At 39.3% G+C, this 15,314-nt stretch overlaps 1 protein-coding gene across 1 annotated transcript in view; it reads right to left on the bottom strand.

The window, feature by feature from the left end:
• Positions 1–15,314, bottom strand: part of LOC110566760 (cation channel sperm-associated auxiliary subunit beta-like) — a 151,511-nt gene that overhangs the window by 75,421 nt on the left and 60,776 nt on the right. The window contains exons 14-15 of the mRNA XM_060388355.1: positions 14,897–15,055; positions 12,613–12,757 (exon numbers count right to left, since the gene is read on the bottom strand). Coding sequence (XP_060244338.1) covers positions 12,613–12,757; positions 14,897–15,055 — 304 coding nt within the window. The remainder of the gene's footprint in view (positions 1–12,612; positions 12,758–14,896; positions 15,056–15,314) is intronic.

A 15,314-nucleotide genomic window follows, 5' to 3' on the forward strand; every position in this document is an offset into this window, starting at 1 on the left:
CAAGTGAAACCTCAACATAAAACCAGATTCACTAAATCTAATAGAAGAGAAAGTGAGGAATAACCCTGAATGCATTGGCCCAGGAGACAACTTCCCGAAGAGAACACCAACCGCTCAGGCACTGACATCAACAATTAATAAATGGGACCTCCTGAAGCTGAAAAGCTTCTGTAAGGCAAAGGACACCATCAATAGGACAAAATAGCAGCCTATAGATTGGGGAAATATCTTCTCCAACCTTGTGTCTGACAGAGGGTTAATATTCAAAATATGTAGGTGGATATTAGACATATAACATAGGATAATCATACTAAAATCTGTACATCTAAAGAAGCTAAAATGTTCAATCTTCTCATTCAGAAAGACAAATGGGATAGACATTGGAAGAGGGAGAAAACATGGAACAGGACAGGAGTCTACCACAGAGGGCCTCTGAAAGACTCTATGCAGCAGTGTATCAAAGCAGATGCTGAGACTCATAACCAAACTTTTGGCAGAGTGCAGGAAATCTTATGAAAGAAGGGGGAGATAGAAATACTTGGAGGGCACAGGAGCTCCACAAGGAGACCAACAAAATGAAAAATAAAATCTGGGCTCAGGGGTCTTTTCTGAGACTGATACTCCAACCAAGGACCATGGATGAAGATAACCTAGAACCCTTGCACAGATGTAGCCCATGGCAGCTCAGTGTCCAAGTGGGTTCCCTAGCTGGGAATAGGGGCTGTCTCTGACATGAACTCAGTGGTTAGCACTTTGATCATCTTCCCCTGAGGGGGGAACAGCCTTACCAGGACACAGAGGAAGACAAAGCAGCCAGTCCTGATGAGACCTGATAGAATAGTATCAGATGGAAGGGGAGGAGGACCTCCCTTATCAGTGGACTTGGGGAGGGACATGGGAGAAGAGGAAGGGAGGGTGGAATTGGAAGGGGATAGGGGAGAGGGCTACAGCTGGCATACAAAGTAAATAAATTGTAATAAATAGAAAAATAAATTTAAGAAATTAGACACCAACAAACCAAACAATGCAATTTTTTAAAAAGTACAGAGCTAAACAGAGAATACTCAACAGAGAACTCCTGAATGGTCAAGAAACACTTAAAGAATTTTTCAATATCCTTAGTCATCAGGGAAATTCAAATCAAAACGACCCTGAGATTCCATCTTATACTCATCAGAATGGCTCAGATCAAAAACTCAAGTGACAGTACATGCTGCAGAGGACGTGGAGAAAGGTGAACTGGGAGTGCAAACTTATACAACCACTGTGAAAATCAATCTGTCAGTTTCTCAGAAAATTGTGAATAGTGCTACCTCAAGACTCAGCTATATCACTTCTGGGCATACATCTGAAAGATGCTCCACCATACAACAAGGACATTTGCTCAACTATGTTCATAACAATTTTATTTGTAATAGCCAGAACCTGGAAGCCAACTAGATGTCCCTCAACTGAAGAATAGATAAGGAAAATATAGGACATTTACACAATGGAATACTACTTGACATTTGCAGGAAACTTGTATTGTTTATTAAGTGCAGGGATACTTTAGGTAATTGTGTTAGCAGGGAGAGTATCTTTTGTAAAAGATACTGAAAGATACAGTAATATTCTTTCTTTATGGCTAATGTATTTGTAGTAAGATGATGGAATTCTCCTTAGATTTCCTTGATTCATTAAATAATTCACTAACATACAAAAACAAAACAAAACAAAACAAATTAACTAAAAAAATTAGTAGTGCTTTTATATACGGTGAATGGGCTGAGAAAGAAATCAAGGAAACAACACCCTTCACAAATAGCCACAAATAATATAAAATATCTTGGTATAACTCTAACCAAGCAAAGACCAGTAGTATTACAAGAATTTCAATTCTTGGTGGAAATATCTCCCATGCTCATGGATCAGTAGAATTAACCTAGTAAAAACAGTCATCTTACCAAAAAGCAATCTACAGATCCACTGCAATCCCCATCAAATTCATTCTAATCAAGGGAACAATTAACCAAAAACATACTACCAACCTAAGCATAGCTGTACCAAATTCAAGTGCACCCAATTTTATACAAAGTGTACTATGGAATTAAAGACACAGATTAGCATCAATAGTAGGCGATTTCAATGCCCACTTTGTCCAACAGACAGGTCCAAATGGCTGTAAAATAAGTAGAGAAACATCAGAATTAAATGGCAGCATATATCAAATGGACTTAAAAGATAACTATATAACATTCTTCCTAAACACTAAAGAATAAACGTGTTATCAGCAGTACATGAATGCTTTTCTAAAAAGATCACATCCTAGGACACAAAACACAAAACACAGAAAGGAAGGAAGGAAGAAAGGAAGGAAGGAGGGAGGGAGGGAGGGAAGGAGAGAGAGAGAGAGAGAGAGAGAGAGAGAGAGAGAGAGAGAGAGAAGGAAGGAAAGAAGGAAAAGAAAGAAAGAAAGAAAGAAAGAAAGAAAGAAAGAAAGAAAGAAAGAAAGAGAGAGAGAGAGAGAAAGAAGGGAAGAGGGGAGAGAAATGCAAGTGTGGGGAAAAAGATCCCTTTCATTCACTGTTGATGATATTGCAAACTGGTACAGCCACTCTGGAAATCAGATTAGAGAACACTGAAAATGTTTAAATAAATCTCTCAGATGACCCAACTATATCACTTCTTGGCAGATGGCCAAAGGGTTTTTGCTGGGAGCAATTGCATGGATAAATGTCAAAGTCCAGCTTTGGCAGAGCAGGAAAAAAAAATGAGGAGATATAAGCAGAGTTAGCCTTTTACATTACTCTGCAGACTTTTCTCTACAGGGAGAAAGACTTAATTAGCTGGGGCCTGCAGCTCTTTAACTCAGAAAGCAAGGCAATGATTTGGCAGCCTGCCAGGTCTGTGAGCTTAACTCTGAATTAGCGGGAAAAAGAAAAAGAGAAAAAATAACCACACACACATACACATTCATACAATGGAAGAAGCAAGGGCTTTGACATATGTTTATTTCTATTCTGGATTTTATACGCTGTAACACAAAGGTTCTCTCTGTAAGAAAAATTATCTCAATCAAGGAAACAATCAATACAGAAAAAGAGAGTTACAATAGAGCTATTGATTGTAAGTTCTTTCATCAGAACTATATCTAACTAGACATCTTTTGCTTGTTGTAAGTTTAAAGTAGTGGTTTCATCTATATGTTCATCATAAGGTCAAAGCAGAAGTTTTATCTTTTTCTTATTTCATATGTAAATTATGTGTTCAAAGGATAGTTTTTATGTCAAGGTTTTTGTAAGGAGTAGGTGTCTGTCTTGTCTTATATAGTTAACCATTTATTATTTGTTTCTATATGTGGTCTTTCTTATCAAGGTGTACACCTGGGCCTTATTCTTGAACTAAACCTAGAATGAATGTATCTCCTTGATTATTAATTTGTTTCCAACTTGTTTTCCTTCTTGAGGTCAATTAAGTGCCTCATGAAGCTTTTTAGCTAATTTGCAGAAGAATAGAAGTTACTTAAATCAAATCAGGAATTTTTTATGTATGTTTAAAAAGAGACCTGATTTCATTTTCGCCACCCAGGCAATGCACACAGAAACACTCATCTCCATTAGCCTTGGAGGATAAACCTCTTAGCTTTGATCTATAATTTTTAAAATTTATCTATTTTTATTAATTACAGTTTATTCACTTTGTATCCGAGCTGTAGCCCCCTCCCTAGTCCCCTCCCAAAACCATCTCTCTCCCTCATTCTCCCCTCATGCCCCTCACCCATTCCACTAATAGGGGAGGTCCTCCTCCCCTTCCCTCTGAACCTAGTATATCAGTTCTCATCAGGATTGGATGCACTGTATTCTTCTGTGGCCTGGTAAGGCTAAATCCTCCTCAGGGGAGGAGATCAAAGAGCAGGCCACTAAGTTCCTGTCAGAGACATTCCCTGTTCCCATTACTAGGGAACCCACTTGGACACTGAGCTGCCATCGGCTACATCTGTGCAGGGTTTCTAGGTTATCTCCATGCATGGTCCTAGGTTGGAGTATCAGTCTCAGAAAGGACCCCTGTGCTTAGATTTTTTTTTCTCTCTCCTTGTGGAGCTCCTGTCCCCTCCAGATCTATCTCAACCTTCTTTCATAAGATTCCCTGCACTCTGCTCAAAGCTTGGCTATGAGTCTCAGTTTCTGCTTTGACACCCTGCAAGATAGAGTCTCTCAGAGACCCTCTGTGGTAGGCTCCTGTCCTGTTCCCTGTTTTCTTCCTCTTTTGATGTCCATCCCATTGTCCTTGCTGAATGAGGATTGAACATCTTAACCTAGAGTCATCCTTCTTGCTTAGCTTCTTTAGGTGTACAGATTTTAGTATGTTTAGTACATTTAGAAATGATGATCATTTCTAGTTCTCACCATTTGCCTGCAAATTTCATTATTTCCTTGTTTTTAATTGCTGAGTAGTATTCCATTGTGTAAATGTACCACAATTTCTGTATCCATTCCTCTGTTGAGGGATATATGGGTTCTTTCCAGCTTCTGGCTATTACAAATGCAGCTACTATGAACACGGTTGAGCAAATGTCCTTGTATATTTGAGCATATTTTGGATATATGCCAAGGAATGTTACAGCTGGATCTTGAGGAAGCACTATTCCTAATTGTCTGAGAAAGTGCCAGATTGATTCACAAAGTGGTTGTACAAGTTTACATTCCCACCAGCAATGGAGGAGGGCTCCCCTTTCTCCACATCCTCTCCAGCATGTGTTGTCACTTGAGTTTTTGATCTTAGCCATTCTAATGGGTATAAGGTGATATCTCAGGGTCGTTTTGATTTGCATTTCCCTGATAGCTAAGGATATTGAGCATCTCTTTAAGTGTTTCCCTACCATTTGATATCCCTCTATGGAGAATTCTCTGTTTAGCTCTGTACTCTATTTTTATACCCCATTTTTAATTGGATTACTTGATTTGTTGTTGTTTAACTTCTTGGGTTCTTTATATATTCTTGATATTAGCCCTTTGTCAGATATAGGATTGGTGAAGATCCTTTTCTAATCTGTAGGCTGTCATTTTGTCTGACAACAGTGTCCTTTGCTTTACAGAATCTTTTCAGTTTCATGTGGTTCCATTTATTGATTGTTGAACTTAGAGCTTGTGCTTTTGGTGTTCTGTTCAGGAAGTTGTCTCCTGTGCCAATGTGTTCAAGGCTCTTCCCCACTTTTTCTTCTAACAAAGGGTTAGTGTGTCTGGTTTTATGTTGAGGTCTTTGATCTACTTGGACTTTAGTTTGGTGCAGGGTGATAGGTATGGATCTATTTGCATTTTTCTACATGTAGACATCCAGTTAGACCAGCACCATTTGTTGAAGATGCTATCTTTTTTCATTGTATAGTTTTGGCATCTTTGTCAAAAATCAGGTGTCCATAAGTGTGTAGGTTCATTTCTGGGTCTTCTATTCAATTCCATTGATCCACCATTCTGTTTCTATGCCAATGCCATGCAGTTTTTATTACTGTTGCTCTATAGTACAGCTTGAGATCAGGAATGGAGTTACTTCAAGAAGATCTTTTATTGTAGAGGATTGTTTTAGCAATTCTGGGTTTCTTGTTATTCCATGAAGTTGAGAATTTTTCTTTCAAGGTCTGTAAAGCATTGTGTTGGTAATTTGATGGGAATTGTCTTGAATCTGTAGATTGCTTTTGGCAGGATGGCCATTTTCACTATGTTAATCCTGCAAGCCATGAGCATGGGACCTCTTTTCATCTGATATCTTCTATTTCTTTCTTCAGATAATGAAAGTTTTTTTCATACAAGTTTTTGATGTGCTTGGTTAGAGTCACACCAAGGCACTTTATACTATTGTGAAGGGTGTTGTTTCCCTAATTTCTTTCTCAGCCCATTTGTCTTTTATACACAGGAGGGCTACTGATTTTTTTTAGTTAATTTTATATCCAGCCACTTTGCTGAACATGTTTATCAGCTGAAGGAGTTCCCTGGTAGAATTTTTGGTGTCATTCATGTATACTATCATATCGTCTGCAAATAGTGATACTTTGACTTCTTCCTTTCTGAACTGAATCCCATTGATCTCCTTTAATTGCCTTAATGCTCTAGCAAGGACTTCCAGAACTATGTTGAAGAGATATGGAGAGAGTAGGCAGCCTTGCCTTGTCCCTGATTTCAGTGGGATGATTTAAGTTCCTCTCCATTTAGTTTGATGTTGACTATAGGCTTGCTGTATATTGCCTTTAGTATGTTTAGGTAAGTTATATCCCTGATCTCTCTGAGACTTTAAACATAAATGAATGTTGGATTTTATCAAATGCTTTTCAGAATTTAAGGAGATTATCATGTTTTTTTTTTTTCTTTCAGTTTGTTTATATGGTGGATTACATTGATGGATTTCTATGTATTGAACCACCCCTGCATACCTGGGATGAAGGCTACTTGGTCATAGTGGATGATATCTTTGATGTGTTCCTGGATTCAGTTTGCAAGTATTTTGTTGAGTATTTTTGCATCAATGTCCATAGGGTGATTGGCCTGAAATTCTCTTTCTTTGTTGGGAATTTGTGAGGTTTAGGTACCAAGGTGACTGTGGCTTCATAGAATGAGTTTGGTAATGTTCCTTCTATTTCTGTTTTGTGGAATAATTTTTGAAGAGTATTGGTGTTAGCTCTTCTTTGAAGGTCTGGTAGAATTCTGCACTGGCCCTGGCCTTTTTTTTTTTTTTTTTTTTTTGGATGGGAGATTTTGATGATAACTTCTATTTCCTTAGAGGATACAGGACTACTTAATTGATTTACCTGGTCTTGATTCAGCTTTGGTAAGTGGAATCAATCAAAAAAATTATTCATTTCGTTTACATTTTCAAATTTTGTGGCATATAGGCTTTTGAAGCAAGACCTAATGATTGTTTGGATTTCCTCAGTGTCTGTTGTTATGTCCCCTTTTAATTTCTGTAAATCAGGAATTATAAAACCAACTGTATGGAATCTTCCCAACATGGTGAGTAGCACTGCCTAGGAGTGGTACAGCTGGATCTTAAGGAAGCACAATTCCTAATTGTCTGAGAAAGCACCAGATTGATTTCCAAAGTGGTTGTACAAGTTTACATTCCCACCAGCAATGGAGGATGGTTCCCCCTTTTCCACACCCTCTCCAGCATGTGTTGTCACTTGAGTTTTTTTATCTTAGCCATTCTGATGGGTGTAAGGTGAAATCTCAAGGTAGTTTTGATTTGCATCTCCCTCATGGCTAAGGACATTGAGTATTTCTTTAAGTGTTTCTCAATGGTGGGATCTAGAAAAGATCATCCTGAGTGAGGTATCCTAGAAGCAGAAAGACACACATGGTATATACTCACTTATAAGTGGATACTAGACCTATAAGATAAGATAAATATACTAAAATCTGTACACCTAAAGAAACTAAACAAGAAGGAGGATCCAGGGTAAGATGATCAATACTCATTTAGAAAGACAAATGGGATGGACATTGGAAGTAGGAGAAAACAAGTAACAGGACAGGAGCCTACCGCAGAGGGCCTAGAACCCCTGCTCAGATGGAGCCCATGGCAGCTCACTATCCAAGTGGATCCCCTAGTAAGGGAAACAAAGACTGTCTCTGACATCAACACAGTGGCTGACTCTTTGACATCCCCACCCTCTGAGGGAGGAGCAGCCTTGAGAGACCACAGAGGAGGACATTGCATCCAGTCCTGAAGAGACCTGATAAGCTAAGGTCAACTGGAAGGGGAGGAGGACCTGCCCTATCAGTGGACTTAGTGAGGGGCAGGGAGGAGATGAGGGAGTGAGGGTGAGATTGGGAGGGAATGAGAGAGGGGGGCTACCGCTGGTATACAAAACAAATAAACTGTAATTAATATAAAAAATTAAAAATTAATAAAAAGAAGAAAACTGGGAAATAAAGAAAAGACATATTGTGTGAGGTAACTTACATATAAAGATATTTTCATATTCTTTCTCATCTGTGATTCTTAACTCCAGATCTTCAGGTGTCAGTAGACTACCTGGAATAATTACTTGCAGAACAATGAAAGTAAAAAGAGACCATTGAATAGAAAGTAGAGAGAGGAGCAATAAGGTAGAAGTGATTAAAAGGGGAAAAACAGAAGTCCTTTGTTTAGGCAGGGTGATAGAGGTCAACACAGAAGGGGAAGGAGGAGAATATAATAACAATAAGGATGTCTGAAATTTTTATAAAGAATCATATTATTATCTTTTACCAAAAAATTGTATGTGAAAATATGTAAATTTTTATTTTTATTAATTACAGTTTATTCACTTTGTATCGCCCCTGTACCTCCCTCCCTCCCTCCTCTCTTCCCAATCCTACCCTCCCTCTTCCCCACCGGTGTCCCTCTCCCACTCCACTGATAAGAGAAGTCCTCCTCCCCGTCTCTCTGATCCTAGTCTAGCAAGTCTCATCAGGTGTGGCTGCATTGTCTTGTTTTGTGGCCTGGTAAGGCTGCTCCCTCAGGGGGAAGTGATCAAAGAGCAGGCCAATCAGTTCCTGTCAGAGACAGTCCCAGTCCCCATTACTAAGGAATCCACTTGGACACTGTACTGCCATGGGCTACCTCTATGCAGGGGTTTCAGGCCATCTCCATGAGTGATCCTTGGCTGGAGTATCTGTTTCAGAAAAGACCCCTGTGCCCAGACTTTTTGGGTCTGTTGCTGTCCTTGTGGAGCTCCTGTCCTCTCCAGGCCTTACTATCTCCCACTTCTTTCATAAGATTCCCTGCATTCTGCCTAAAGTTTGGCTATGAGTCTCAGCATCTGCCTCAAAACTCTGCAGGGTAGAGAATTTCAGAAGCCTTCTGTGGTAGTCTCCTATCCTGTTCCCTGTTTTCTCTCTCCTCTGATGTCCATCCTCTTTGCCTTTCTGAATGGGGATTGAGCATCTTAGCCAGAATCCTTCTTCCTGATTAGCTTCCTTAGGTGTACAGATTTTAGTATGTTTATCCTATATTATGTCTAAAATCCACTTATGAGTGAGTATATACCCTGTGTGTCTTTCTTAGATACCTCACTCAGGATGATCTTTTCTGGTTCCCACCATTTACCTGCAAATTTCATGATTTCCTTGGTTTTTATCGCTGAGTAATATTTCATTGTGTAGATATACCACAATTTCTGTATCCATTCCTCATATGAGGGGCATCTGGGATCTTTCCAGCTTCTGGCTATTACAAATAAAGCTGCTACAATCACGGTTGAGCAGGTGTCCTTGTTGTATACTTGAACATCTTTTGGATATATGCCTAGGAGTGGTATAGCTGGATCTTGAGGAATTAATTTTTAATGAAATTTTCTCACCTGGGCTGATAGTGCTCCAAGAGCCATAGACCATCTTAAAAAAAAAAAAAAAAAAAAAAAAAACCCTGAATACTATGAAGGAGAAACTCACTTTCAAGTTGTTGGTCTGTGTAAGTCCAAAAATTTTCCAAACATAGGCTATTGCTGTTGCCCTTGTGTAGAGGAATTTTAATCCAGCAATATGGCTGCTCTGGCAAGGAATCCCATCCAAAGACCTTCTAGGTCTGTGTGATCCAGCTGGCATGCAGACACTCCACACACCTTTAATACCTCTGACTGGAATACAGACATGCCCTCAGTATACACCTTTTATCCCAAACAATGGCATCTAATTGAGGGGCAGACAAAGGGATGAATCATAGAAAGATTTGACAGAATGAGTCAGAGATAAGATATGCCCAATTCTCAAAGAACAGCATAGGAAAGAGAAGTTACTTAAGAGAACAATTTAGGAAAGAGAAGCAACTTAAGAGAGCAGTGTAGAAGGGAGAGAGAGAGAGAGAGAGAGAGAGAAGGGAGTTTTACTGGGATAATTCTACAGATACATCTTGCAGGTGAAGACAAAAATGAGCCAAAGAATGAGAAGGAGCCAGAAGATTAGAACCGGTTGGCAGAGTTAGTTTGAATCCAAGCAGAGCAATTCAGACAGAAGTCCAAAGAAGCCAGTTTAAATCAGTAAGCTCAGAGAGGAGTTTGGGCCAGAACAGCTGAGTTGAACAGCCAGCCAGAGTTTAGAAGGAGCTAGAAAGGGTGAGTTTATTCAGCAGTAAGCCTCTGAGATGACAATTACATCTGGTGAATAAAAGTTACGTTTACACCATTGGTTGCCTCCCAGAGGTTGATGGCAAGTCCTGTTGCTGAGGTCACCAAGCACTTTGAGCAGAGGATCCATGTTGTATCTGACTTGAAAGCCCCCTTCCTTGAGAAGTGGCTTTTATGGTACCAGAAGGTATCATGCAAACTTCCAAGGGAGGAAATCAGCCTGTTAATTAATTCTACACAGCTGACAAACCTATGAACTACAACAATTACCAACATGACACAATAACCCTCATGGTGTGATAGTGGCATGCACATCTTGGCGATAACCAACAGCTCTTTTACTCATCTTCTCAAAAAGAGGAAAATAACTGCTGTAAGAAACCTAGCTACATACTCTGGATTTCTGAGGCCATTGGATCTTGGATGAAATTTTATAACCACGATTTGACTAAATCAGCATAATTCCTAACTGCATACTAAATATTTATCCTTATACCCAAATGTAAATATACCTTCTACCCCTCATCAAAGAAATTTCTCTGTCAATGGAAAACCATTACAGAAAAGCACAGCTTTTAATCAAAAGGCAGAGAACAAGTGATCATGTGTTGTCCAGCTGCAACTCTTGCACCTAAGGCTCAGATAACATTGTGGAATAGTGGGGGGTGGGGGAGAAGAGTGCAAGAACCAGAACAGGAATCAGGATATCTTCACTGTAGATCCACTAGAAATGTCAGGGAAACTGTACCTATGAAGTCTCACCAGTTTGACTTTCGAAGCAAGACTTGAACAACGGACCAACAGACCTGATAACATGAGAGGGAGAAATGTCACAGGCCCCAACCCTAGAAAAAGAACTACAAGCAAGTAATGAATTCTGAGAGCAGGAAAAATAGTCTCCCCCAGGGAAGAGTAGCCTGATAGGTTTGTCAATATCAAGTGGTCAGCACTAAAATAGTATTACAAACAGCTAACATTATATTATATATTGTTACATTGTATGTACATATAAAGAGTTTAAGTTAGCCTGGGCATAACTCTATTTTGAAATAAAGATACATCTTGACTGGGAGCTGAATTCAGGTACCAAGAAATATCACAGAATATACACTTGGAAGAAAACAAAGTTAACTCTCCTAGCAACAGCCTCCAGGAAATATCACAGAATAAATACTTCATGGAAAATAGAAACAATCTCCCTGGCAATAATCAATGAGAATTGGTTGGCAATTGGCTGGGAAAATTCTCCCCAATGTTTCATATATAGTTTAGAAGAATAGCAATTGTGATTATATGCCTTAGGAAATTGTGATTTTGTGCCTCAGAGGAGGTCACCTCGCCCCTCTAACTTTTACGTCAATGCATGAACCCCCATGCTTGCTGTCATGGAAACATGTGCTCCCCTGCTTGCTGTCATGGAAACCCCCTGCTTGCAATCTTTCCTTTTAAAAACCCTGCTCACTCAGGGCTTGAGGTCCCACTTCTTTACTGCTGTGTCAGTGAGACTTGGGTCCCGAGTTCGATCCCTCTCATAATTAACCTCTCTTGCTATTGCATTGAGTCCTCTCCTGGTGGTCTCTGAGGGTCCTATGATCCTGGCATTACATATATACACATATATATTATATACACTGAGCAGATTGCATGTCTGAGTGTGCATACTTCAAAACAATTAATGAAAGAAAGCCATGAATTTGAGAGAAAGATGAAATACATACTTGGGAGGGGCTGGAGGAAAGAAAGGGAAGGGGAAATCATATAATCATATTTAATGAAAAATGATTAACAAAATGGAAAAAATCAATACAAGAAGATTTCAAAAACATAATTATAGAATGACAAAATGGAAATTCAGGTCACAGCAATATAGAAATACGAGAAACATGCCCTTCATGACTCAGGTGCTGAGTCTGGTTGGCAGCATTCAAGCATACTGAAAAGGAGCAGGCAATTGTAGGTTAGGCCAGTCGCTACTAGCTTTTCTTTCATTGTGCAACAAACTGACAGTCTTGGGATCAAAGACTGTGTGAAGATGGAGACCAAAGTATCATTCTTATCGAGTCACCTCTTAAGTTTCTGTGACCTGAGCTGTATCTACTTTACCAGCAAACTCAAAGCAAAACCACCTTTTGTCACTGTGGTTGTATTAAATGATATGCTGTCTATATTTGCATCTCCATGGTGGCATCTTGGTTTGGGAATTACTTGGGATAATTATTTGGGATAAGGAAAAAGCACTGAGTACATAGCATGCTAATCCAGGATTCCTTTTTTTATGGCTGTTCATATAATTTGTCTCTGGAGATCCAACAAATCCTTTATCCACTATGTTTGAGGTTTTATTTTATGTTAATTTATTTTTTATTAATTACAAATTATTCATTTTATACCCCAGCTGTAGCCCTCTCCCTCATCTCCTCTCAACCTCACACTTTATTATTAATCGATTAATAGAACATGTTTTCAAACAGCTTACATTTCTGATCAACATGTAGAATGAACTAACAACCCCAAATTAAAAAAAAATATTTCCTTACCTGCCTTTGTCCTGTAAATCATTTTATTTTGTGTAATAAAAGAAATATCAGAAGTATAAAAACTATGAACAGTCTTCCTTACAAAGTTACTTAGAAAATCACACAGTAATTCAAAAGTATTGCCACCATCCACTGAAAGCCATACCTAAAGGAATAAAAAGATATCTCAGAACTGCCTCTAATACTCAAAATTGCCCATTAGCCTGATCTTCCTATGAGTACTATTTTCTTTGTATCTCTCTGTCCATCATGAACTCAGGCCCACACTGACTACTTTCCCACTCACCCACTTGATTTACCTTCCCAATGTTTTGTCTTGCCAGAAGTAATCAGGTCAACTAAGTGGCTGGGAGTGATAATTTATTGCATTCTCTCTCTCTATCTCTCTATCTCTCTCTCTCTCTCTCTCTCTCTCTCTTATTGCATTCTCTCTCTATGTCTCTCTCTCTCTCTCTCTCTCTCTCTCTGTGTGTGTGTGTGTGTGTGTGTGTGTGTGTGTATGATGCATGTGAGTACATGGGTGCATATATGGGGAGACTACAGAATGACATTGGGTGAGTTTCTATTGTGTTCTCTACCTTATTGATTCAGTTTTGCATTGAACAAGAAGTTGTTTTGGCCACACTGGCTGGTCAGTGAGCTCCCTGGATCTGCCTGTCTCTGCTCCCTAATTCAGGGTTACAGAGATGCACAGTCATGCTCAGCTTTTTACACTAGCTTTGGGGATCTGAACTCAGGTTCTCGTGCTTTCAGAGTAAGTGATTTCACCAGCTGAGCCACTTACCCAGCCCTACATAGCGCATTCTTGGTTTGTATTTTCCTGATACTTAGGGGCTGACTGTCTCTTCACATGTTTTTCTGTTTCTAGAGTTCAGTGATGTGCCTCTTTGTGTCATTTCTCTTTGTGCCCTATTAGTTTTTCATTTTGAAAGTGTTTTGTATGAATTCTTTCATTACTGTTATTTTTAATTCTTCCCTCCACTGTCAAGCTTATATCCTTGTATTCCTTAACTATTGTGGAGTCTGCATTGTGTCTTTCTCTCCAAGCTGGGAACATAGGTACAATTCTATAATACTAGCAGTTAGGAGGCTGGCCAGGTAATTTCAGTCCTAGATTGGGCTACAGTCAGGTCCAGGAGAGCCTGGCCAAAACAAACCAAACAAACAAAAACCCTGGAGAACTACAATCCCATATCTCAGCATCTTTTAGTCCCAACCTGAGTATCCTGAGGTTATGAAGTTAGCTCTTGTTTTACAGATTTACCTGACTCCGACATAGGAATTATTCTCACTTGTAGCCATTTTTTGTGCTGCCAACACTCTTAAAATCACATCAGTATTAGCAATTTGTTTCCACAAAAGTTATTTTTATTGTTTTGTCTCTTAATTCCTCAGCCCACCATGAGGATTGACACTCTCATTTTTAGACTAGTTCCTCATAAGCAAAAGATGGTCTGAGATAGTTATCAAGTGAACAGAAATTCGAAGATTAAACTGCCAACCTCAATAGAAATCTTATTTTGATGTTAATGACTGAGGAGCTTATGTCTTTGAAGTAAAACTGTAGCCTGTCATGTGATCTCAGAATCTCACAGAGAAACTCTGCTCTCTCTCTCTCTCTCTCTCTCTCTCTCTCTCTCTCTTTCTCTCTCAACTAAATTGCAGCCATTAAAATTTTGATTTTCAGGGGTGAAGTCTCACTGCGACAGCAAGCTGGGCACTTTCACTGGAAGTCAGCACAGTGCTCTCTTGGCACTGAATGTCTTCATGTTCCGTATTTCGTGCTCCTTACTTTTAACTTGGCTGATGACCACAGTGGTTTGCCAAGCTTCACAAAGGTTACTGATAACATAACTGTGTGACTGGAGGCCAGGAATAGAGAACACGAACAGAAAGAGCTCAGAGCCAGAAGAGGATGCTTCGACAAATTCAGACAAAGAAGGCAATGTCTAATGCCAGAAACACCAGCTAAAACATACTTGTCGTGGATTAATGGCAAAATCTAAGTCCTTCAACATTGTAATGAAATGGATTATACCTACAACATTCAGGACCACGGGGCCCCTTGCCTCATTTCCATCAGCCGGTGAACAAATGGAAAGGTTTAAATTGGCTACAGACCATTAAACTGACAACACACATTGATAAACATTTACTGTCTTCCTTCTACTTCTACCCCCTAGATCATCAGAATAAGCCTGGTCTTTATGTATATAATCACCCAGTCTACAAAACTTGGACTACTTACTCTTACTCCAGAAAAAGAAATTTTATAGCCACTTACCTGATCACCATAAACATACAGAAAGTGGCTTCGGGGATGAAACACCATTCCAACTGCATGAGAGAATGAGGCAGGAAATTTAAAATTTGGAAATTTTGGTCGAGGGCTTGGTTTCTCCTCCTTGAGCATTGATACAGAGACAGCAACATGCCGAGATCTCTAGATAAAGCAAAGGAAATCGTAAGATTTATGCTATTATTCTTGGTCCATATTGTGATTTCTAGCCTTTTTAATTATTTAAGTTTTAATTAAGACAGGGGCATACCCATCCTCACAGCAAGGAATTAAAAGATGAGAAGTCACTGATAGCTCTACTCCACTACCCTACCTGTCCACTTTATAGATGCTGAGATGTAGCATAGGAAACTAAGGGCTTTGTTCAGAGTTGTACAATAAATGGTATTAAGAGGTTTAGCAT

The sequence above is a fragment of the Meriones unguiculatus genome, chromosome 7, assembly GCF_030254825.1.
Source record: "Meriones unguiculatus strain TT.TT164.6M chromosome 7, Bangor_MerUng_6.1, whole genome shotgun sequence".
Classification (NCBI taxonomy): domain Eukaryota; kingdom Metazoa; phylum Chordata; class Mammalia; order Rodentia; family Muridae; genus Meriones; species Meriones unguiculatus.